General features: G+C 43.1%; 1 protein-coding gene across 3 annotated transcripts in view; it reads right to left on the reverse strand.

The window, feature by feature from the left end:
* The window catches only part of LOC110536914 (AF4/FMR2 family member 1), a 77,546-nt gene extending 57,270 nt beyond the window's left edge, over positions 1 to 20,276 (reverse strand). Inside the window, exons 1-3 of one of the 3 annotated variants that reach the window (XM_036936811.1) lie at positions 20,041 to 20,276; positions 9,037 to 9,154; positions 2,009 to 2,842 (exon numbers count right to left, since the gene is read on the reverse strand). In XM_036936811.1, the coding sequence (XP_036792706.1) occupies positions 2,009 to 2,842; positions 9,037 to 9,154; positions 20,041 to 20,057 (969 nt within the window). In that variant the 5' untranslated portion in view covers positions 20,058 to 20,276. Of the gene's footprint in view, positions 1 to 2,008; positions 2,843 to 9,036; positions 9,155 to 14,304; positions 14,324 to 20,040 lie in introns of those variants that run through there. The other 2 variants (XM_036936810.1, XM_036936812.1) reach the window with 2 other exon arrangements.
* Positions 20,277 to 21,207: the final 931 nt, after the last annotated feature.

Here is a 21,207-nt window from a genome sequence, read left to right on the forward strand (position 1 = left end):
AGCAATGCTTGATCTCAGCTGTTTTTTGACTTCAAGCATATCAACTCCTAAGAAGTGCCTATTAGAACATCCAATAGTCAAAGATACACAAAATACAAATGGCATAGAGAGAAATAGTCGACGCGTCATAATTCCTATAATAACTGCAACCAAATATTTCTTTACTGGGAATATTGAACCACCAGCTTTCATATGTTCTGAGCAAGGAACCTAAACGTTAGCTTTTTTACATGGCACATAGTGCACTTTTACTTTCTTCTCCAAAACTTTGTAAATAAATAAATAAATAAATAAATAAATAAATAATAAGCCGATTAAATCGGTATCGACTTTTTTTGGTCCACCAAGTCAGTATCGGTGTTGAAAGATCACAATTGGTCGACCTCTACCTAAAACAAGTACAAATCTACACTGGAGTTTCCGACCAAGAAGTAATGAATGTTACCGAATTGGCCGAGTTACAGTTTTGACTTAAATCTACTTTAAAAATCTATGGCAAGACTTGAAAATGGGCTCACAGCTGTAAAATCACTGCCGAAGGTCACGAACATACATTGACTCAAGGTGTGTGAATAATTACGTCAATTAGATATTTAACTTTCAATAAAAATGTGAAAACAGGTCTAAAAACATGTTGTTTTCACTTTGTCATTATGCGTAGTCGTGTGTGAGATTTTGAAGGGAAAAAAATGCATTCATGCTGCAACAAGTATAATATGAACACCATCTTAAGGTACTGTATCTTATTTATTTACCTTTATTTTACCTTTATGTAACTAGGCAAGTCAGTTAAGAACAAATTCTTATTTTCAATGATGGCCTAGGAACAGTGGGTTAACTGCCTGTTCAGGGGCAGAACGACAGATTTGTTGTACCTTGTCAGCTCGGGGGTTTGAACTTGCAACCTTCCGGTTACTAGTCCAACGCTCTAACCACTTTAGCTATGATCCAGAGACTCACAGGAGAAACTGCTCGAGGGCACAGACAGACATATTTTATTTTTTAACCTAGTCGGCTTCAGGGACTCGAACCAGTGACCTTTTGGTTACTGGCCCAATGCTCTTAACCGCTAGGCCGACCCTGTATCAAGACAAGTGCGAAATCTTCATGAAAAGGGGAAAGACGCACATTCCTAACGATTAGACCAATTATGCCAGCATTCACTTATTGAGACGAAATGGTCACCCGTGAATCTCGGAGACTACAGGACACAGGTGTGGAATGCACTAAAAAGTTAGGGGACAGATTATTTCCCTGTTGGGTGTCCATCGTCTGTTCCTCCTACAGGTAAACAGGCAGGATGAGGTCCCATCGCAAAGTGTGCATCCCAAATGGCACCCTTTTCCCTTTATAGTGCACTGCTTTTAAAAATCAGAGCCCTATTGGGGGGGGGGGGGGGTCCCGCTCAAAAGTAGTACACTAGGTAGGGAACAAGGTGCCATTTGGGACAAAGTCTCATCAAAGACAACTATGGAAATATTCCCCCAGAGAGAGAATAGGACTAGACTAGAGCATGCAAATCTCTTGACATTTCGTTCTACATGATTTCCACTGAGCTGACCTAGCTTCACAGTGTGTGTCAATAAGCTACATCGACACTGGGCCTGAATGCAGCCTCTCCAGAAATTGTTATCCGTCTGTAGTTCTAAGCTGATCAAACTTGGGAAGTGCAACTTTCCAGAGCAAGTCGAGGCATCCAAAAGTTCAATATTAACCAACTAAGAAACAGGCCCATCTGATACGTGTTCCATTTTTAGGATATGTTCAAGGTTTGTTAGTTTGATGTTACGTAATGTTTAACTTTTTCTTTGCTGACCAACCATTTCTTCCATCTAAAGTCCACCGTCCAGTTCTAATCTAAAGTCCAGTTTAAACCCAGTCTCCCAGGCTTGTGTGTTCATTATGCGTCTGATATTAACTGATATTTCTCACACAGCAGGCTATATAGGCTAGTCAAAAGAAGGAACACAAACACACACGGTTAAAAACAGAACATGGTTCTGCTTACCTCTATAGACTGTGATGGTATCTTCAGTTTGGAAAGGCTGGGCCTGGTGCTTTTTAAGTCTGGTAAGGGTTCATGATAAGACTGCCCATGGAAGTCTTCTGGAGAGGGCTTGAGGTCCGGAGACTCGCTGGTCACCTGGTCTTGGCCATCCATGGGCCGGACGTAGGCTGTTGGCTTCTGGGGCATGACCAGGTTGGGTTTGGAGGCCAGTGGTGGAGGGAAGGTCTGAGAGGGTAGGGTTGCCCCATCGATGGCCGGAGGCGGGACGTCTCTCTGGGGGTCATCCAGGGGGGACACCATGGGGAAGTGTGAGTCGGGGTGTAGGGGAGAGGCCGGGTGCCTCTCAGGGTGCAGGGGGGAGTCCTGGTGTTCAGAGTCGCTGGGGTCACTGGAATGTAGGGGGGATAGGGGATCGGCTGGGGGGGACAGGGCGGAGAGGACTGGAGGAAGACTGGCACACTCCCTCAGGTCTGGCCAGAGCTCAGTCTTTCTCTGGTGTGGGTCTGGGCAGGCCTGGCCCTGGCTGAGACCCAGGGAGGACTGGGTGTAGGAGGAGGAAGGACCGTGGATCTTCTTCAGAGGCTGGCCAGAGTGGCTACCACGGGGTGGACCACCACTCTGGCTCTGGCTTGCCCCGTACTGAGGAGGGTTCTGGAATGGAGGCTTCGCTCGGTCTCGGCTGCGAGATGGCCGCCCATACTTTGTGGTGACATGAGATTGAGGCTCCTTAGAGAAGCTGCTGTCCAAACACTGGTGAGTGTTGGGATTGTTCACATCCTCATAACTACCCAGCATCCTCTGGATACGGCTGGACAGCTCATCTCCTTTGTTCGTCTGAAACAGAAAAGAAAAGGTTACTCAGGTACATCAGTGTTGTTAACAAGATGGGTTCCTATCAGCACTACAGTAGTTGTTAGCCTTGAAAATTAATAAGAACAATACAGTCTGAGACTGAGGAGGAGAATAACATCTTGCTACACGCTCTTCGTTGTTGCGGAAGTTGACCTGATACTGCTAAAATGTTTACTTTGTATCGCTGAGTCTACCTTTAAAAACCAAAACATGCAGTGAGGATGTAACTGTTGTTTCACAGATAGAAATCAGCTAAACTTTCTAGATAAAACCATGGTTTAACTATCTAAATATTACTGTTGCCCTTCGTCTCTGTATGTAGCTGACTTTTTTTGGCAACCAATCAATATGACCTTTAAAAAGCAGGAGAGTAAACAAGATGAAGTTCTCTGTTACATTAGCTAGCTAACCCCAAGGGCTGTATGGGCTCACTGCGTCACTCCAAAACATCCTCTTCAGAAAAAGGGCAACGTTGGGCTGTGGTTCAGGAGATAGGTGGGGGGGAGAAAAAGACAAATCTGGACGCAACCTTTAGCCTTCACCAACACCCTCCCTGTCATGGATTTTAAGAACGTATAGGATTGGTGTAAGCATTGGCTTGAAGGGAGTTTCCACTATTGTGGAATGCATGGCGGGGAGTGTGCAAGAGTACACGCCAGGAGAAGGGTGGAGAATAAGGTTGCCAAAGTCCCTACAGTAGAAGACACAGAAACTGAAGAAGAAGCGAGACAACTCGCTGGCTCCTTATTTCTGGTTCATATACAGTCAATGAACTAAGTAGACCAGGCCAAGCTGCTGTCGCATTGGTGCCTATGGGAGAGCCACCCCTTAAGCACACGGGAACTGTGCCAATTTTTTTGGGTCGAAATGGTAAAACGGCCTGAGTAAGACATCTTCCATTTATCCAGCACCTTTGGTACAGCATCACCTCGTGAAGACAAAGAATCCACCTATGCTTTGCTTCACCATCAATTCACATGGCCTGGGCGAGTACAATGCCTGTCCCTAACAGACTCCTACCTCACTTCTCTCTGGTCAATATGAGACGCTATGCATTGTGAATAAACCAGCAGTACCTAACCCTAAGCCCTGGGATGTTAGTGACAGCTAATTCACATCCTACAACATTGTTCACCTTGAGAGGCTGGCCTTGTTCACAGACCCAACTGACGCCAACACAACATAAGGATTTGCCAGAATGAACCAAATGCATCACAACAGGCAGCCGACCAAGGAAACAGAGCCTCCCATTCATCCACTGAACAAACAAAGCAATCAGCTTAGCCATGGTAAAGAGATATACTTTACAGCTGCCAGCCACCAAGGGAAAGTAGTGCTTCTTTATAAGAAATGACTGAGCTAATAGGAGAAAAGGGAGGGTAGACTGAAAGAGTGATTGAAGTGGTGTTAATTAGAAAGGGTGGTATGCTACTTGAGGACTATAAAATGATCTAATAACGTTATTAGGTTCATATTTTCACAATTATTTCTAATTTTCGTTTTTTTGTTTTGTTTTAAGGATTGCTTAGAAACATCTCAAGCTCATCTTGGCCTACTTCCCTGACCACACAGACAATGCATCGCTTCCCCGCCCGTGTGCCCAATAATGTTTGTACCATGTTTTGTGCTGCTATCATGTTGTGCTGCTGCCATGTTGTCATCGTAATGTGTTGCTATCATGCTTTGTTGTCTTAGGTCTCTATGCAGTGTTGTGGTGTCTGTCGGGATGCGTTTTGTCCTATATTTTTAATCCCAGCCCCCGTCCCCACAGGCGGCCTTTTGGTAGGCCGTAATTGTAAATAAGAATGTTAACCGACTTGCCTAGTTAAATAAAAAAGTGTATTTTTTTATTCATACAGCCTCTCACTGACCCACTGGGCAACAAGGCCAACCTGCACACCGACACGGAATTAGAAAGAGATTCTCACCAAATTGCATTATTTTAAGCCACACCCTCTTATTTCCTAGGGAGCGTAAATAGCTAACTGTGTTCCTTTAAAAATCAGGGGTGGGCAACTTTGATTGTAACTCATGAGGAAGTGCAGTGACTCGAGGGTCTGCGTAGCCACATCCATAATGACAAAATCCCTAGCATTTTGGGGGCCCGAAATTGTGTTCGCAGGGCCCCCCCCCCCCCTACTTGACTGCAGAGATACATTTATAGTTATTTTCTGCGATTCTACACATTTTGCCATTGGGCGGAGAGAAGATTTAGCAATTTTAATAACTAATTTCATGGTCGGTAATTTGACCATGATTAATACAAGTTCAGATATTTGAACCGTTAGACTAAATAGCTTTTGTCAAATTGACATAAAAATGTATTTTTTATAACCCAAACCATTTTCCTAACCTTAACCTAATTATCCTGACCTGCCATGTCAATTCTCCCAACCTGCTGCACAAGTTATATTAACCTGCAGTGAAAAGTCCATTTAGACAAGAGCTGTATCCATTCTAGACAAAAACCACCCCTGCTTTAAATAACAAGCGGCTGCTGGAGCTGACAGGCTCTGATGGGGGACAGGACTAACTGGTTGGCCCTCCGGTTTAGAGTACTCCTCAGGGGTTTCCACTCCCTCCTGAGTAGTGACAGGGTAGGGGGCTCCAAGAGGCCTCATTAACCGAACAGCTCCATAATCTACAGAAGACGTGGCTGGCTGGGGATTGCATCGATTTCCAGAGGACATAGCTAGCTGGGGGTTCCCATCTGTCTCCAATCACATGCTGGGATTTACATGCTCACCAGGGGACTTGCAGTCCTCACCCAATCACAGGCTGGGATTTCCATCCACATGCTGCGGGGACTTACCACAAGAGCATTAGTAAGGTCGGGCACTGATGTTGAGCGATTAGGTCTGGCTCGCAGTCGGCGTTCCAATTCATCACAAAGGTGTTCGATGGGGTTGAGGTCAGGGCTCTGTGCAGGCCAGTTAAGTTCTTCCACATCGATCTCGACAAACCATTTCTGTATGGACCTCGCTTTATGCACAGGGGCATTGGCAATGCCTAAACAGGAAAGGGCCTTCCCCAAAACAGTTGCCACAAAGTTGGAAGCACAGAATCATCTAGAATGTCATTGTATGCTGTAGCGTTAAGATTTACCTTCACTGGAACTAAGGGTCCAAACCCGAACAATGTAATAAAGCCCCAGACCATTATTCCTCCTCCACAAAACTTTAGTTGGCACAATGCATTGTGGCAGGTAGTGTTCTCCTGGCATCCGCCAAACGCAGAATCATCTGTCGGAATGCCAGATGGTGAAGTTTGATTCATCACCCCAGAGAACAGTTTCCACTGCGCCCGAGTCCAATGGCGGCAAACTTTACAACCCCTCCAGCCCGCGCTTGGTGATCTTAGTCTTGTGTGCTGTTGCTCGGCCATGGAAACCCATTTCATTTAAGGCAGTTTGGAACTCGGTAGCGAGTGATGTCAGCCGAATCCGCTAATTTGAAAGGGTATCCATATACTTATGTATATACAGTGCATTCGTATCTATATACTTTTGTATATACAGTGCATTCGTAAAGTTCAGACCCCTTGACATTTTGTTACGTTACAGCCTTATTCTAAAATGTATTAATTAGTCCCCCCTCCCCTCAATCTACACACAATACCCAATAATGACAAAGCATAAACAGGTTTTGAAATTTGCAAATGTATAAAAAAAAATATATATATATATATATATATATATATATATATATTTACATAAGTATTTAGACCCTTTTCTCAGTACGTTGAAGCACCATTAGCAGCGATTACAGCCTAGAGTCTTCTTGGGTATGACGCTACAAGCTTGGCACGCCTGTATTTGGGGAGTTTCTCCCATTCTTCTCTGTAGATCCTCTCAAGCTCTGTCAAGTTGGATGGGGAGCGTCGCTGCACAGCTATTATCAGGTCGCCTCAGAGATGTTCGATCGGGTTCAAGTCCAGGCTCTGGCTGGGACACTCAAGGACATTCAGAGACTTGTCCCAAAGCAACTCCTGCGTTGTCTAGGCTGTGCGCTTAAGGTCGTTGTCTCATTGGAAGTGGACCTTCGCCCCAGTCTAAGGTCCGGAGCAGGTTATTATTAAGGAGCTCTGTTCATCTTTCCCTCGATCCTGACTAGTCTCCCAGTCCCTGAAAAATATAACCATAGCATGATGCTGCCACCACCATGCTTCACCGTAGGGATGATGCCAGCTTTCCTCCAAATATGATGCTTGGCATTCAGACCAAAGAGTTGGTTTTATCAGACCAGAGAATATTATTTCTCATGGTCTGAATGTCCTTTAGGTGACTTTCAGCAAACTCCAAGTGGGCTGTCATGTGTATTTTACTGAGGAGTGGATTCCATCTGGCCACTCTACCATAAAGGTCTGATTGGTGGAGAGCTGCAGAGATGGCAGAACCTTCCAGAGAGATGACCATCTCTGCAGAAAGATTGGTCACTCTGACAGAGCTCCATCTGGTTCATGGTCACCTCCCTGATTTAGGCCCTTCTCCCCCGATTTCTCAGTTTGGTCTGGTGACCAGCTCTTTCTGGGAGAGTCTTGGTGGTTCTAAAACATCTTTCATTTAAGAATGATGGAGGCCAATGTGTTCTTGGGGAACTTCAATGCTGCAGAATGTTTTTGGTACCTTTCCCCAGATCTGTGCCTCGACACAATTCCTTCGATCTCATGGCTTGATTATTGCTCTGACATACACTGTCAAACTGTGGGACCTTATAATCGACAGGCCTTTCCAAATCATGTCCCGTCAATTTTAAATTTACCAAAAAAGGTGGACTCCAATCACGTAGTAGAAACATCAAGCATAACCAATGGAAACAGGATGCACCCGAATCAATTTAGAGTCTCAAAGCAAAGGGTCTGAATACGTACATAAATACGGTATCAGTTTTTTATGTTGTGCAGAAGTTTCTAAAAGAGAGAACAGTCTATCTACGACGTGGGTGGCTGGAGTGTTTGACAATTTGCCCTACAAATTCCCCACGTCATAGACTGTTCTCTCTGCTACCGCACGGCAAGCGGTACCGATGCGTCAAGTCTGGACCCAACAGGACCCTGAACAGAGTCTACCCTTAAGTCAAAAGATTTCTAAATAGTTAAGCAAATAGCTACCTGGACAATCAGCATTGACCCTTCTGTCACTAACTCTTTATTATCTATGCTGGTTTCGCTTTACCATTATGGGGTATTGTGTGTAGATTGAAGAAAAACATTAATTTAAATCAATATTAGAATAAAGCTGTAATGTAACCAAATCTGGAAAAAGTCAAGGGGTCTGTATACTTTCCAAATGCATGTATATAGTATGCACACACAGTCCACCCGGGCCCCTACTCATTTCAGACCTCCCTAAGAATGACTCAAAGCCAGGCCTATTCCCTACATCAGGGATGGGCAGCGACAGTCCTCGGGGGTCGGAGGGGTGTCACACACTGTCCACATCCCTAGTCAACACAGCTGATTAAAGTAATTGCATTCTTAACTGAAGATCACGATTGGAGTCAGGTGTGTTAGCTGTGGCAAAAGTGTGATACCAATCAGGCCCCAGGGGACTGGAGTTGCCCATCCCTGCACTAGGCTGAGCCCTATTACATAAGAGAACGTCAAAAAAAAAAAACGCCCTTGAGCCTGGAGCTAGCCTTCACTACAGCTGCATCAATGAGAGCATCTTGACAGGCTGCATCACCGCTTGGTATGGCAACTGCTTAGCATCAGACCACAAGGCGCTACAGAGGTCAGTGCGCATAGCCCAGTACATCACTGGGGCCAAGCTCCCTGCCACTGAGGACCTGGATACGGTATGAACGCAGGTCATCACGTCCAGAGCAACGCCTAACTACATCAACGAGATGTTCTGAGGAGTTTCTAATAAAAAGGTTGGAGTCGAGTTCACAACAGCTCATCTCTTAAGAGTGACACGCTGACACGTGGGCTGTGTTACAAAACAAACTGTTACATTATCAAACATGCAAACGCATTGGTCATGAAGTCATCAAGCAAAACACTTCCTCTGGCCTCTAATTCTCTTATTTCAAATAGAATGGAATAATTAATAGCGTCATATAAAATAACCTGTATTTTGGGAATACGTCGGAATGTTTGTAGTTGTTAGTATGTCCTCCTGCAGTCCTAATAAGGGCCTAGAGAAGAAGAAAAGAAAGAACAGGAAGTAGTCTGACCTTATAGGGCTCCCCGAACAGGGGAACGGTCTCCTGGTAGAACTCCTTTTCCTGGAAGGTTCCCTGATTCCGCCGCTCCCGCTCTTGGATGCGAAGGAGGTTCCTCTCCTCATTGTAGCTGTGTGTGTGTGTGTGGGGGGGGGGGGGGGGGGGGGGGGGGAGAAAAAAAAATCAGACAGGTTTAGAGTGGACCCTTTGAACAGTACACATTGCTCAAGTCTGTATACACTTAACTCAGACTTCAGGGTAAATTCAATTATGCACAGATATCAAAAATGGAAGACTTGGGCTAAAAATCTAAATACTTGGGTAGATCTCAGGTTATGATTTGGGCTTTATAGGAGAGCAAGTTGGATTGATATTATACAAAGTACACCATTACCAGAATAATTTTGAGAGTCTAAAATGGTGTAATTGGGGGAGGGGGGGGGTTCCATCATACAGTGAGTGCCTTCAGTAAGTATTCACACCCCTTAACATTTTCCACAGTGTTGGGTTACAGCCTGAATTTTAAAAGTGATTCAATTGAGAAAACACATTTTACTGGTATACACTCACAATACCCCATTGTGTCATGGAAATGTATTGAATTAATAAGTATTTAGACCCCTTTGTTTTATGGCAAGCCTAAATAAGTTCAGGACCCCCAAAAATGTGCTAAACCCGTAAGTTGCATGGACTCACTGAGCAATAACTGTTTAACATGAGGTAGTCATTCAAAAATCATCGGTGTACCCCACACATACAGATAATTGTAAGGTCCCACAGTCGAGCAGTGAATTTCAGACACAGAGTCAACCAAAGACCAGGGAGGGTTTCCAATGCCTCACAAAGCAGGGCACCTATTGGTAGATGGTTGAAAAAAAAAATATATATATATTACATACACACACACACAGTGCCTTGCGAAAGTATTCGGCCCCCTTGAACTTTGCGACCTTTTGGACACATTTCAGGCTTCAAACATAAAGATATAAAACTGCATTTTTTTGTGAAGAATCAACAACAAGTGAGACACAATCATGAAGTGGAACGACATTTATTGGATATTTCAAACTTTTTTAACAAATCAAAAACTGAAAAATTGGGCGTGCAAAATTATTCAGCCCCTTTACTTTCAGTGCAGCAAACTCTCTCCAGAAGTTCAGTGAGGATCTCTGAATGATCCAAAGTTGACCTAAATGACTAATGATGATAAATACAATCCACCTGTGTGTAATCAAGTCTCCGTATAAATGCACCTGCACTGTGATAGTCTCAGAGGTCCGTTAAAAGCGCAGAGAGCATCATGAAGAACAAGGAACACACCAGGCAGATCCGAGATACTGTTGTGAAGAAGTTTAAAGCCGGATTTGGATACAAAAAGATTTCCCAAGCTTTAAACATCCCAAGGAGCACTGTGCAAGCGATAACATTGAAATGGAAGGAGTATCAGACCACTGCAAATCTACCAAGACCTGGCCGTCCCTCTAAACTTTCAGCTCATACAAGGAGAAGACTGATCAGAGATGCAGCCAAGAGGCCCATGATCATTCTGGATGAACTGCAGAGATCTACAGCTGAGGTGGGAGACTCTGTCCATAGGACAACAATCAGTCATATATTGCACAAATCTGGCCTTTATGGAAGAGTGGCAAGAAGAAAGCCATTTCTTAAAGATATCCATAAAAAGTGTCGTTTAAAGTTTGCCACAAGCCACCTGGGAGACACACCAAACATGTGGAAGAAGGTGCTCTGGTCAGATGAAACCAAAATTGAACTTTTTGGCAACAATGCAAAACGTTATGTTTGGCGTAAAAGCAACACAGCTCATCACCCTGAACACAACATCCCCACTGTCAAACATGGTGGTGGCAGCATCATGGTTTGGGCCTGCTTTTCTTCAGCAGGGACAGGGAAGATGGTTAAAATTGATGGGAAGATGGATGGAGCCAAATACAGGACTATTCTGGAAGAAAACCTGATGGAGTCTGCAAAAGACCTGAGACTGGGACGGAGATTTGTCTTCCAACAAGACAATGATCCAAAACATAAAGCAAAATCTACAATGGAATGGTTCAAAAATAAACATATCCAGGTGTTAGAATGGCCAAGTCAAAGTCCAGACCTGAATCCAATCGAGAATCTGTGGAAAGAACTGAAAACTGCTGTTCACAAATGCTCTCCATCCAACCTCACTGAGCTCGAGCTGTTTTGCAAGGAGGAATGGGAAAAAATGTCAGTCTCTCGATGTGCAAAACTGATAGAGACATACCCCAAGCGACTTACAGCTGTAATCGCAGCAAAAGGTGGCGCTACAAAGCATTAACTTAAGGGGGCTGAATAATTTTGCACGCCCAATTTTTCAGTTTTTGATTTGTTAAAAAAGTTTGAAATATCCAATAAATGTTGTTCCACTTCACAATTGTGTCCCACTTGTTGTTGATTCTTCACAAAAAAATACAGTTTTATATCTTTATGTTTGAAGCCTGAAATGTGGCAAAAGGTCACAAAGTTCAAGGGGGCCGAATACTTTCGCAAGGCACTGTATATATACACACACACACACACACACACACACACACACACACACACACTGCTAAAAAAAAATAAAGGGAACACTTAAACAACACAATGTAACTCCAGGTCAATCACACGTCTGTGAAATCAAACGGCCCACTTAGGAAGCAACACTGATTGACAATACATTTCACATGCTGTTGTGCAAATGGAATAGACAACAGGTGGAAATTATAGGCAATTAGCAAGACATCCCCAATAAAGGAGTGGTTCTGCAGGTGGGGACCACAGACCACTTCTCAGTTCCTATGCTTCCTGGCTGATGTTTTGGTCACTTTTGAATGCTGACGGTGCTTTCACTCTAGTGGTAGCATGAGACGGAGTCTACAACCCACACAAGTGGCTCAGGTAGTGCAGCTCATCCAGGATGGCACATCAATGCGAGCTGTGGCAAGAAGGTTTGCTGTGTCTGTCAGCGTAGTGTCCAGAGCATGGGGGCGCTACCAGGAGACAGGCCAGTACATCAGGAGACGTGGAGGAGGCCGTAGGAGGGCAACAACCCAGCAGCAGGACCGCTACCTCCGCCTTTGTGCAAGGAGGAGCAGGAGGAGGACTGCCAGAGCCCTGCAAAATGACCTCCAGCAGGCCACAAATGTGCATGCGTTTGCTCAAACGGTCATAAACAGACTCCATGAGGGTGGTATGAGGGCCCGACGTCCACAGGTGGGGGTTGTGCTTACAGCCCAACACCGTGCAGGACGTTTTTCATTTGCCAGAGAACACCAAGATTGGCAAATTCGCCACTGGCGCCCTGTGCTCTTCACAGATGAAAGCAGGTTCACACTGAGCACGTGACATACGTGACAGTCTGGAGACGCCGTGGAGAACGTCTTGCTGCCTGCAACATCCTCCAGCATGACCGGTTTGGCGGTGGGTCAGTCATGGTGTGGGGTGGCACATCTTTGGGGGGCCGCACAGCCCTCCATGTGCTCACCAGAGGTAGCCTGACTGCCATTAGGTACCGAGATGAGATCCTCAGACCCCTTGTGAGAACATATGCTGGTGCGGTTGGCCCTGGGTTCCTCCTAATGCAAGACCTCATGTGGCTGGAGTGTGTCAGCAGTTCCTGCAAGAGGAAGGCATTGATGCTATGGACTGGCCCGCCCGTTCCCCAGACCTGAATCCAATTGAGCACATCTGGGACAGCATGTCTCACTCTATTGCAACACAGACTGTCCAGGAGTTGGCGGATGCTTTAGTCCAGGTCTGGTAGGAGATCCCTCAGGAGACCATCCGCCACCTCATCAGGAGCATGCCCAGGCGTTGTAGGGACGTCATAAAGGCACGTGGAGGCCACACACACTACTGAGCCTCATTTTTGACTTGTTTTAAGGACATTACATCAAAGTTGGATCAGCCTGTAGTGTGGTTTTCCACTTTAATTTTGAGTGTGACTCCAAATCCAGACCTCCATGGGTTGATAAATTTGATTTCCATTGATGATTTTTGTGTGATTTTGTTGTCAGCACATTCAACTATGTAAAGAAAAAAGTATTTAATAAGAATATTTCATTCATTCAGATCTAGGATGTGTTATTTTAGTGTTCCCTTTATTTTTTTGAGCAGTGTATATTTTTTTTTAAAGCTGACATTAAATATCCCTTTGAGCATGGTGAAGTTATTAATTGCGCTTTGGGTGGTGTATTGATACACCCAGTCACTATAAAGATACAGGCGTCCTTCCTAACTTAGTTGCCGGAAAGGAAGGAAACTGCTCAGGGATTTCACAATGAGACCAATGGTGACTTTAAAACAGTTAGAGTTTAATGGCTGTGAAAGGAGAATACAATGTTGATCCATCAGTTGTTACTCCAAAAATACTAACCTAGTGAAAAGGAAGTCTGTACAGAATAAAAAATATTCCAAAACATGCATCCTGTTTGCAACAAGGCACAAAAGTAACACTGCAAAATATTTGGCAAAAGAAATTGACTTTTGGTCCTGAATACAAAGCATTCCGTTCATATTTTCAAGCATGCCGGTGGCCGCATCATGTTATGGATATGGGAATTATTTTAGGATTAAAAAAAAAAACAGAATAGAGCAGAGTACAGGCAAAATCCTAGAGTAAAACTTGGTTCAGTCTGCTTTCCAACGGACACTGGGAGACAAATTCACCTTTCAGCAGGACAATTAAGTAAAACACAAGGCCAAATTAACACAAGTTGCTTACCAAGAAGACAGTGAAGGTCTTTCAGTTAATCTACTTTAAAATATATGCCAAGACCTGAAATCAACAACCAACTTGGCAGAGCTTGAAGAATTTTGAAAATAAATTTTAAAAATTGGCAAATGTTGCACCATCCAGGTATGGAACTCTTAGGGACTTACCCAGAAAGACTCATAGTTGTAAACAATGCCAAAAGTGCATTAAAAGTATTGACTCGGGGGTGTGAAAACATGAGATATTCCTGTATTTTATTTTCAATAAATTGGCAAAAATGTCTTTAAACATATTTTCAATGTCATTATGGTGTATGGTGTGTAGATGGGCAAGAGAAAATATATTTGATACATTTTGAATTCAGGCTGTAACAACAAATGTGAAGTCAAGTCAAGGGGTATGAACACTTTCTGAAGGCACTGTATCTGGAGACAGGTGTAATTATAGACAGAGACACAGTCCTATGGGGTTGACATCATCTGTTTCAAACACTCCCTCTAGAATGGCACACTGCCAAAATACATGTAAAATGGACAACGACTTACTTTACTGGATTTTAAAAATCAGCTCTGTTGAAGTAAGAAGGGTGTGGATAACTTGATCTGGGTGGAGAACTTGGATGTAGCTTCAATTGTCATTTGGAAATCTGGCAACAAAATAGACTGCCCTCAAACAGCTTGGCTATCGTCCTGCTCTGCCCTGCATCATGTAATTTTATAGGAGGTTCCTAGAACACGCTCACAATCCAGTGGTGTAAAGTACTTCAGTAAAAATACTTTAAAGTACTACTTAAGCAGTTTGAGTATGTGTACTTTACTATTTATATTTTGACAACTATTACTAAACTACATTCCTAAAGAAAATAATGTACTTTTTACTCCATACATTTTCCCTGGCACCTAAAAGTACTCATTACATTAACAAAAAAAATACTTAGCAAGACAGAGAAATGGTTAAATTCACACCCTTACCAAGAGAACATCCCTGGTCGTCCCTACTGTCTTTGATCTGGCGGACTCACTAAACAAATGCTTTATTGGTCAATTCTGTCTGAGTGTTGGAGTGTGCCCCTGGATATGCATGTAAAAAAATAACATTAAAAAAAAAGACACCTTAATATAGTATTCAGACCCTTTGCTATGAGACTCCAAATTGAGCTCATGTGCATCCTATTCCCATTGATCATTTATTTTTATTTATTGAAACCTTTATTTAACTGGGCAAGTCAGTTAAGAACAAACTCATTTACAGTGGACTGCCTACCCCGGCCAAACCCGGACGATGCTGGGCCAATTGTGTGCCACCCTATGGGACTCCCAATCACGGCCGGATGTGATACAGCCTGGATTCGAACCAGGGACTGTAGTGTACTGAGATGCATGCCTTAGATTGCTGCGCCACTCGGGAGCCCATCATCCTTGAGATGTTTCCACAACTTGGTTAGAGTTCACCTGTGGTAAATTCAATTGATTGGACATGATTTGGTGAGGTCCCACAGCTGACAGTGCATGTCAGAGCAAAAACCAAGCCATGAGGTTGAAGGAATTGTCCGTAGATCTCCTAGACAAGATTGTGTCAAGGCACAGATCTGGGGAAGGGTAACTAAAACATTTCTGCAGCATATAAGGTCCCCATTGACTCATCACATACAGTGCATTCGGAAAGTTCAGACCCTTTGACTTTTTCCACATTTTGGTTACGTTACAGCCTTATTCCAAAATGGATTAAGTAGTTTTTCCCCCTCATCAATCTACACACAATACCCCATAATGACAAAGCATAAAACCGTTTAGGAAAAAAAAATTTTTTTTTTTTTTATAATCATCATATCACATTTACATAAGTATTAAGAACTTTTGCTTAGTACTTTGTTGAAGCACCTTTGGCAGCGAATACAGCCCCGAGTCTTATTGGGTATGACGCTACAAGCTGGTCACACCAGTTTTTTGCGAGTTTCTCCCAATCTTCTCTGTAGATCCTCTCAAGCTCTGTCAGGTTGGATGAGAGCGTCGATGCACAGCTACTATCAGGTCTCTCCAGAAAAGTTAGATCGGGTTCAAGTCTGGGCTCTGGCTGGGCCACTTGAGGACATTCAGAGACTTGTCCCAAAGCAACTCCTGCGTTGTCTTGGCTGTGTGCTTAGGGTTGTTGATCTGTTGGAAGGTGAACCGTCGCCCCAGTCTGAAAACCTGCTCCAGAATGCACAGGACTTCAAAGATCTCTGTACTTTGCTCCATTGATCTTTCCCTTGATCCTGACTAATCTCCCAGTCCCTGCCGATGAATAACCTCCCCACAGCATGATGCTGCCACCACCATGCTTCACTGTAGGGACGGTGCCAGGTTTCCTCCAGACGTGACGCTTGGCATTCTGTCCAAATAGTTCAATCTTGGTTTCATCAGACCAGATAGTCTGGTTTCTTATGGTCAGAGTCCTTTAGGCAAACTCCAATCAGGCTGTCATGTGCCTTTAACTGAGGAGTGGCTACCGTCTGGCCACTCTACCATAAAAGCCTGATTGGTGGAGTGCTGCAGAGATGGGAGAACCTCCAGAAGGATAACCATCTCCACAGAGAGACTCTGAAGCACTGTCAGAGTGACCATCAGGTTCTTGGTCACCTCCCTGACCAAGGCTCTTCTCCCCCGATTGCTCAGTTTGGTCGGGCGGCCAGCTCTAGGAAGAGTCTTGGTGGTTCCAAACTTCTTCCATTTAAGAATGATGGAGGCCACTGTGTTCTTGGGGACCTTCAATGCTGCAGAACTTTTTTGGCACCTTCCCCAGATCTACCTCAACATAATCCCTTCTCGGAGCTCTACGGACAATTCCATCGACCCCATGGCGTTGTTTTTGCTCCGACATGCACTGTCAACTGTGGGACCTTATAAATACAGGGGTGGTCCTTTCCAAATCATGTCCAATCAATTGAATTTACCACAGGCGGACTCCAATCAAGTTGTAGAAACATCAAAACATGAATAAAAACAGGATGCACCTGAGCTCAATTTCGAGTCTCATAGCAAAGGATCTTAATACATATGTAAACAACATAAATAAATAAAATGTTTTACTGTTTTTGCTTTGTCATTATGGGGTATTGTGTGTAGATTTGAGGAAAAACATTTATTTAATCCATTTTAGAATAAGGCTGTAACGTAACAAAATACAGGGGGGGGTCTGAATAGTTTCCCAATGCACTGTACACTGCTGCTACCTGTCTGTCACTCTACGTGGTCCCGTGGTGTTTATACTTGCGTACTATTGTTTTGTGGAGTGGTTGAAAAACAAGTTTTAATGACTCCAACCTATGTGTATGTAAACTTCCAACTTCAACTGTATATAGCCAAGTTGTCATTATTCAGTACTGGTACCCCATGTATATAGCCAAGTAGTCCTTACTCGGTGAGCATCTATTATGTGTTTTACTTGTGTATTATTTTTCTATTTCCTTTCTCACTGCATTGTGGGTAAGGACCTGTAAGTTAGCATTTAACTCTTAGTCTACACCTGTTGTTTACAAAGCATGTGATGAATACAATTTGATTATTATCTTTCAAATCTTGGCATGTTTTCAAACCATTACGGTCCATGATATGGGCTCCTGAGTGGCGCAGTGGTCTAAGGCACTGCATCTCAGTGCTAGAGGCGTCACTACAGACATCCTGGTTTGAGTCCAGGTTGTATCACAACCAGCAGTGATTGGGAGTCCCATAAGGCGGCACACAATTGGCCCAACGTCGCCCAGATTAGGGTTTGGCCGGGTTAGGCTGTCATTGTAAAATAAGAATTGTATTCTTAACTGACTTGCCTAGCTAAATACAAAAATCAGCAAGGGTACGGATTCCACATTTGGATCATTGGGGGGGATTGCAAAGGCCACCCTCCAGAACGCAAGGCATTATTGTGAAATATTGGAGTACGGGCATGCCATTTTGATTCCCATGTGATGCTATTTACAGGTGTAAATCATGTACAGCCACTGTAGTAAAGCTGCCTGCCACAGTGGTGGTCTGATGCACACTAACCCCTAGGTCCCCTTAAAACTGATTACCACCCCCCTCACCCAAAATCTCATCTCATCTCTCTCTTACATGAAGGCACAAGAACACACCAGACCGATAAGGACGAGAAGGATCATTCATGCAGCTCGGCCTACTTCTAAATCCAGCCATCCCATAATGTAGCCTGTGTAGTGTCTGGCTTTTCAGAAGGGATGCAAGAATGAGCCTTTATCCAAAATGTAGGCCTATATCACGACCATGTCTGCATGACATCATTAAAATACAAACTGCATACTATAACATAACGTAGGCCTTGCCGAGACCTACAGGCAAAACGTTGGCAGGCGCCTGCACAGAAATTCCTTCGAACCACAAAAGTCGGCTGATGGCAGGCTTTTAAGTTTTATAAGAGGCGCAGGGCTGTCTGTAGTTAGCAAAGTAGAAGCAACACGCAGCATACTAGCCTCCACTAAAGAGAAGGGCTGTGTGACGAGTGGGGGAGGGGGAAAGACAGAGAGACTCCTTCCCCTGCAGTGGGCAAAGGTCAACATGTGGTTCACCCTGTATCATTACTTTACAATCCACTGACTAGTATACATTGGAGGTGAAAAGATATTCAGCCACTGATGGTAAACAAAGGAAGTTTGTCTCAGTAAAAAGATGGCTTTTAAATTAGCCAACCATCTTTATTGGTAAGCAAGGTGCAACAGCATTTATTTTTCTCTAGTCTAGATTTAAAATCAAACTATTTGTCACACGCACCAAAGATAAGTGTAGAATTTACAGTGAAATGCTTAGAGTGATTTGAAGAGACTACAGAGTTGATATCTAAGCCCAAATAGCTACATTCTTTATATACAAATGGGTCCATTTCTCCTGTGCTACACCTTTAAGGTTTAGCTTCATGAGGACAGTTTATCCCTCCACATGAGCTGGTGCAATTGTTTCTCCCAGTAGTAGACAAGGGTAGGGTTCAATGCTATACAAAGGCAGTAGACGGAATTAACTTTCATCAACCCAAACACAGGTGTGTGTCTGCGATGCTGCTGCATGCATGGGATGTGTGAGCCTGTACTCAATATAAGGATGTGATAGCAGGGTACTGTGGGCCTAATTAACTTGTATTGTTTTCCTTATTGGGCTAATCAATCAATCTATATCTAGGACTATTATGGCTTTACGCAGAGAGACAATATGGAGAGTTTTTAGACAAGGGACTATCAGCAACTATTGATGGTTTCGTCAACAATAACTATTCATTTCAAACCTGATAAAGTTGTTGAGTAGCTAAAAATATTGATATAAAAAAAAGGTACAATGGATGGAGACATGGTAAACTCGCATTCCTGCCTTCCTTTCCCTGCGTTTAGGGAAATTTGATTTATTTGCTAAACAAACAAGTTTCGATTTGAGACCTCTAAAAAAGGCAATCAGCTGTTCATGCGCGGTGGTTAGCTATTCGCCATATTCAATCCTGCTGGTTAGCAAGTAAAAATGTATAACAAGGAATGATCGAAAGTACACTAGTAGCTAGTTCTTCTGTACGAAATTAAACTACGGTTAACGTTACCTATCAGTATCAGGTTTAAAACGCTAAATCTAGTTATAAAAACATCCTGCGAACTGCTAGATAAGAGCTAGTTAGGCATCCCACTAACACTGCCAGGCTGGAGTGAAAGATCAAACTTCTGACGTGACAATTAAATATCTTGTAGCTAAATTCGTGAGTAACGTTTGCTAACGAACGTTAGCTAGATAAACTCGCAGGACCACATTACATAATGGCCAGTTATTGTTATCCAAAATATTGTTAGCTAGCAAACTAATATAATATAATATTATATAGACTAATTTTAAAAAACACGACGGAATTGTTATTTAAATGAGCTAACTAAAATGTTACCCGGTGGTGAGGTCGTGCGCTAGCTCCTAAATCTAAAAATACACTGACATCGTCGATCAGCTGGTTAGCAGTGGCACCAGTTTGCTAGCTAAATCACACACCACAGCTGTGGCAGTGAGCAGGCTAGTTCCAGCTGATTCCACCTCCTTCGGCTACGCTAGCCGCGTTACCAATTCAGGTTGTTTATTTTATTACGCTTTAAAAATGGCAAATAACTTCGCCAAACTCCGTTTAAAAACACGCTTCTAGCGATATCCCAAAACGTAGTTATCAAAGTAACGAGTCAAACTCAACTTTTGGAACGACTTAGCGTCTTTTTAGCTAGCTATGGTCAAATGGATTTGAGATAGTTCGTAGGTTAGCTAACGTTCTCTGCTTACCTTGAACGAGCTGCCATGGTGCGCCTCAACAAAAAAAACAAATTGTAAGTTGCTTGCCATGTGTTTCTGACAATCCTTGATTGGATAATCTCTCTCCCCCCTCCCCTCTCCCTTCTTGATTACATTGTTTACCAGTCAAATGTCATCGAAATTTGTATATAAATGAACTGTCTATAACTGTTCTTTCATAGTTCTCTGCTAGTAACTGTGCATATGGATCCTGGTCTCAGGGCATACTGGGTTGTTCTATTTCATGCAGTCATCCGGGGGGGACACACAGTGGAGTGAGATACGATGGCTTTTGTACTTAAACAGAAAAGCAACCTGCAATAAACAAAAAAACGACTGTTCATATGTTCTACTTATTTCCAAATTGTATTTCTGTTGTATATTATAGAATGTGTTTTCTTTTTCGCGTTTTTCAATTGTCAACTTTAAAACAAAGTTTGCACAGTTCCCCCCTTGCACGTAGGGAAATGGTACAGCCACACCATTCCTATTATGGACATGTTATTCTTCTCTCTGAATCACCACCTTAAACTATTGCCAGGGATAGCAATTAAACAGTTTTATTTTATCTCTGAACTGAGAACTACACATACCATTAGACAGCACAGATACAGAATTATATTGAAAGAGTTCATCTTAATTTCCCCAATTAAATTAAAATTACTGATATATTTTATGATTATGTGGATATTTAAAGTATGCCTTCCTATAAATTAATCTAAGTTATTGATAAATGTGAAGAATATAACTGATAATGGCATCCCATAGATACTGAACAACATTCCAATAGTAGTTTTTTTAAAATAAATTATATTTGCGTGGAGACACTCATTGAATTGAATAGAGTGATATGAAAAACAAAGTTCAAATCAAATTGTCAAATCAAATCACATTTTATTTGTCACATACACATGCTTAGCAGATGCTAATGCGAGTGTAGCGAAATGCTTGTGCTTCTAGTTCCGACAATGCAGTAATAACCAACGAGTAATCTAACCTAACAATTCCACAACTACTACTTTATACACACAAGTGTAAAGGGATAAAGAATATGTACATAAAGATATATGAATGAGTGATGGTACAGAACGGCATAGGCAAGATGCAGTAGATGGTATCGAGTACAGTATATACATATGAGATGAGTAATGTAGGGTA

The sequence above is a fragment of the Oncorhynchus mykiss genome, chromosome 12 (assembly GCF_013265735.2).
Source record: "Oncorhynchus mykiss isolate Arlee chromosome 12, USDA_OmykA_1.1, whole genome shotgun sequence".
NCBI lineage: Eukaryota > Metazoa > Chordata > Actinopteri > Salmoniformes > Salmonidae > Oncorhynchus > Oncorhynchus mykiss.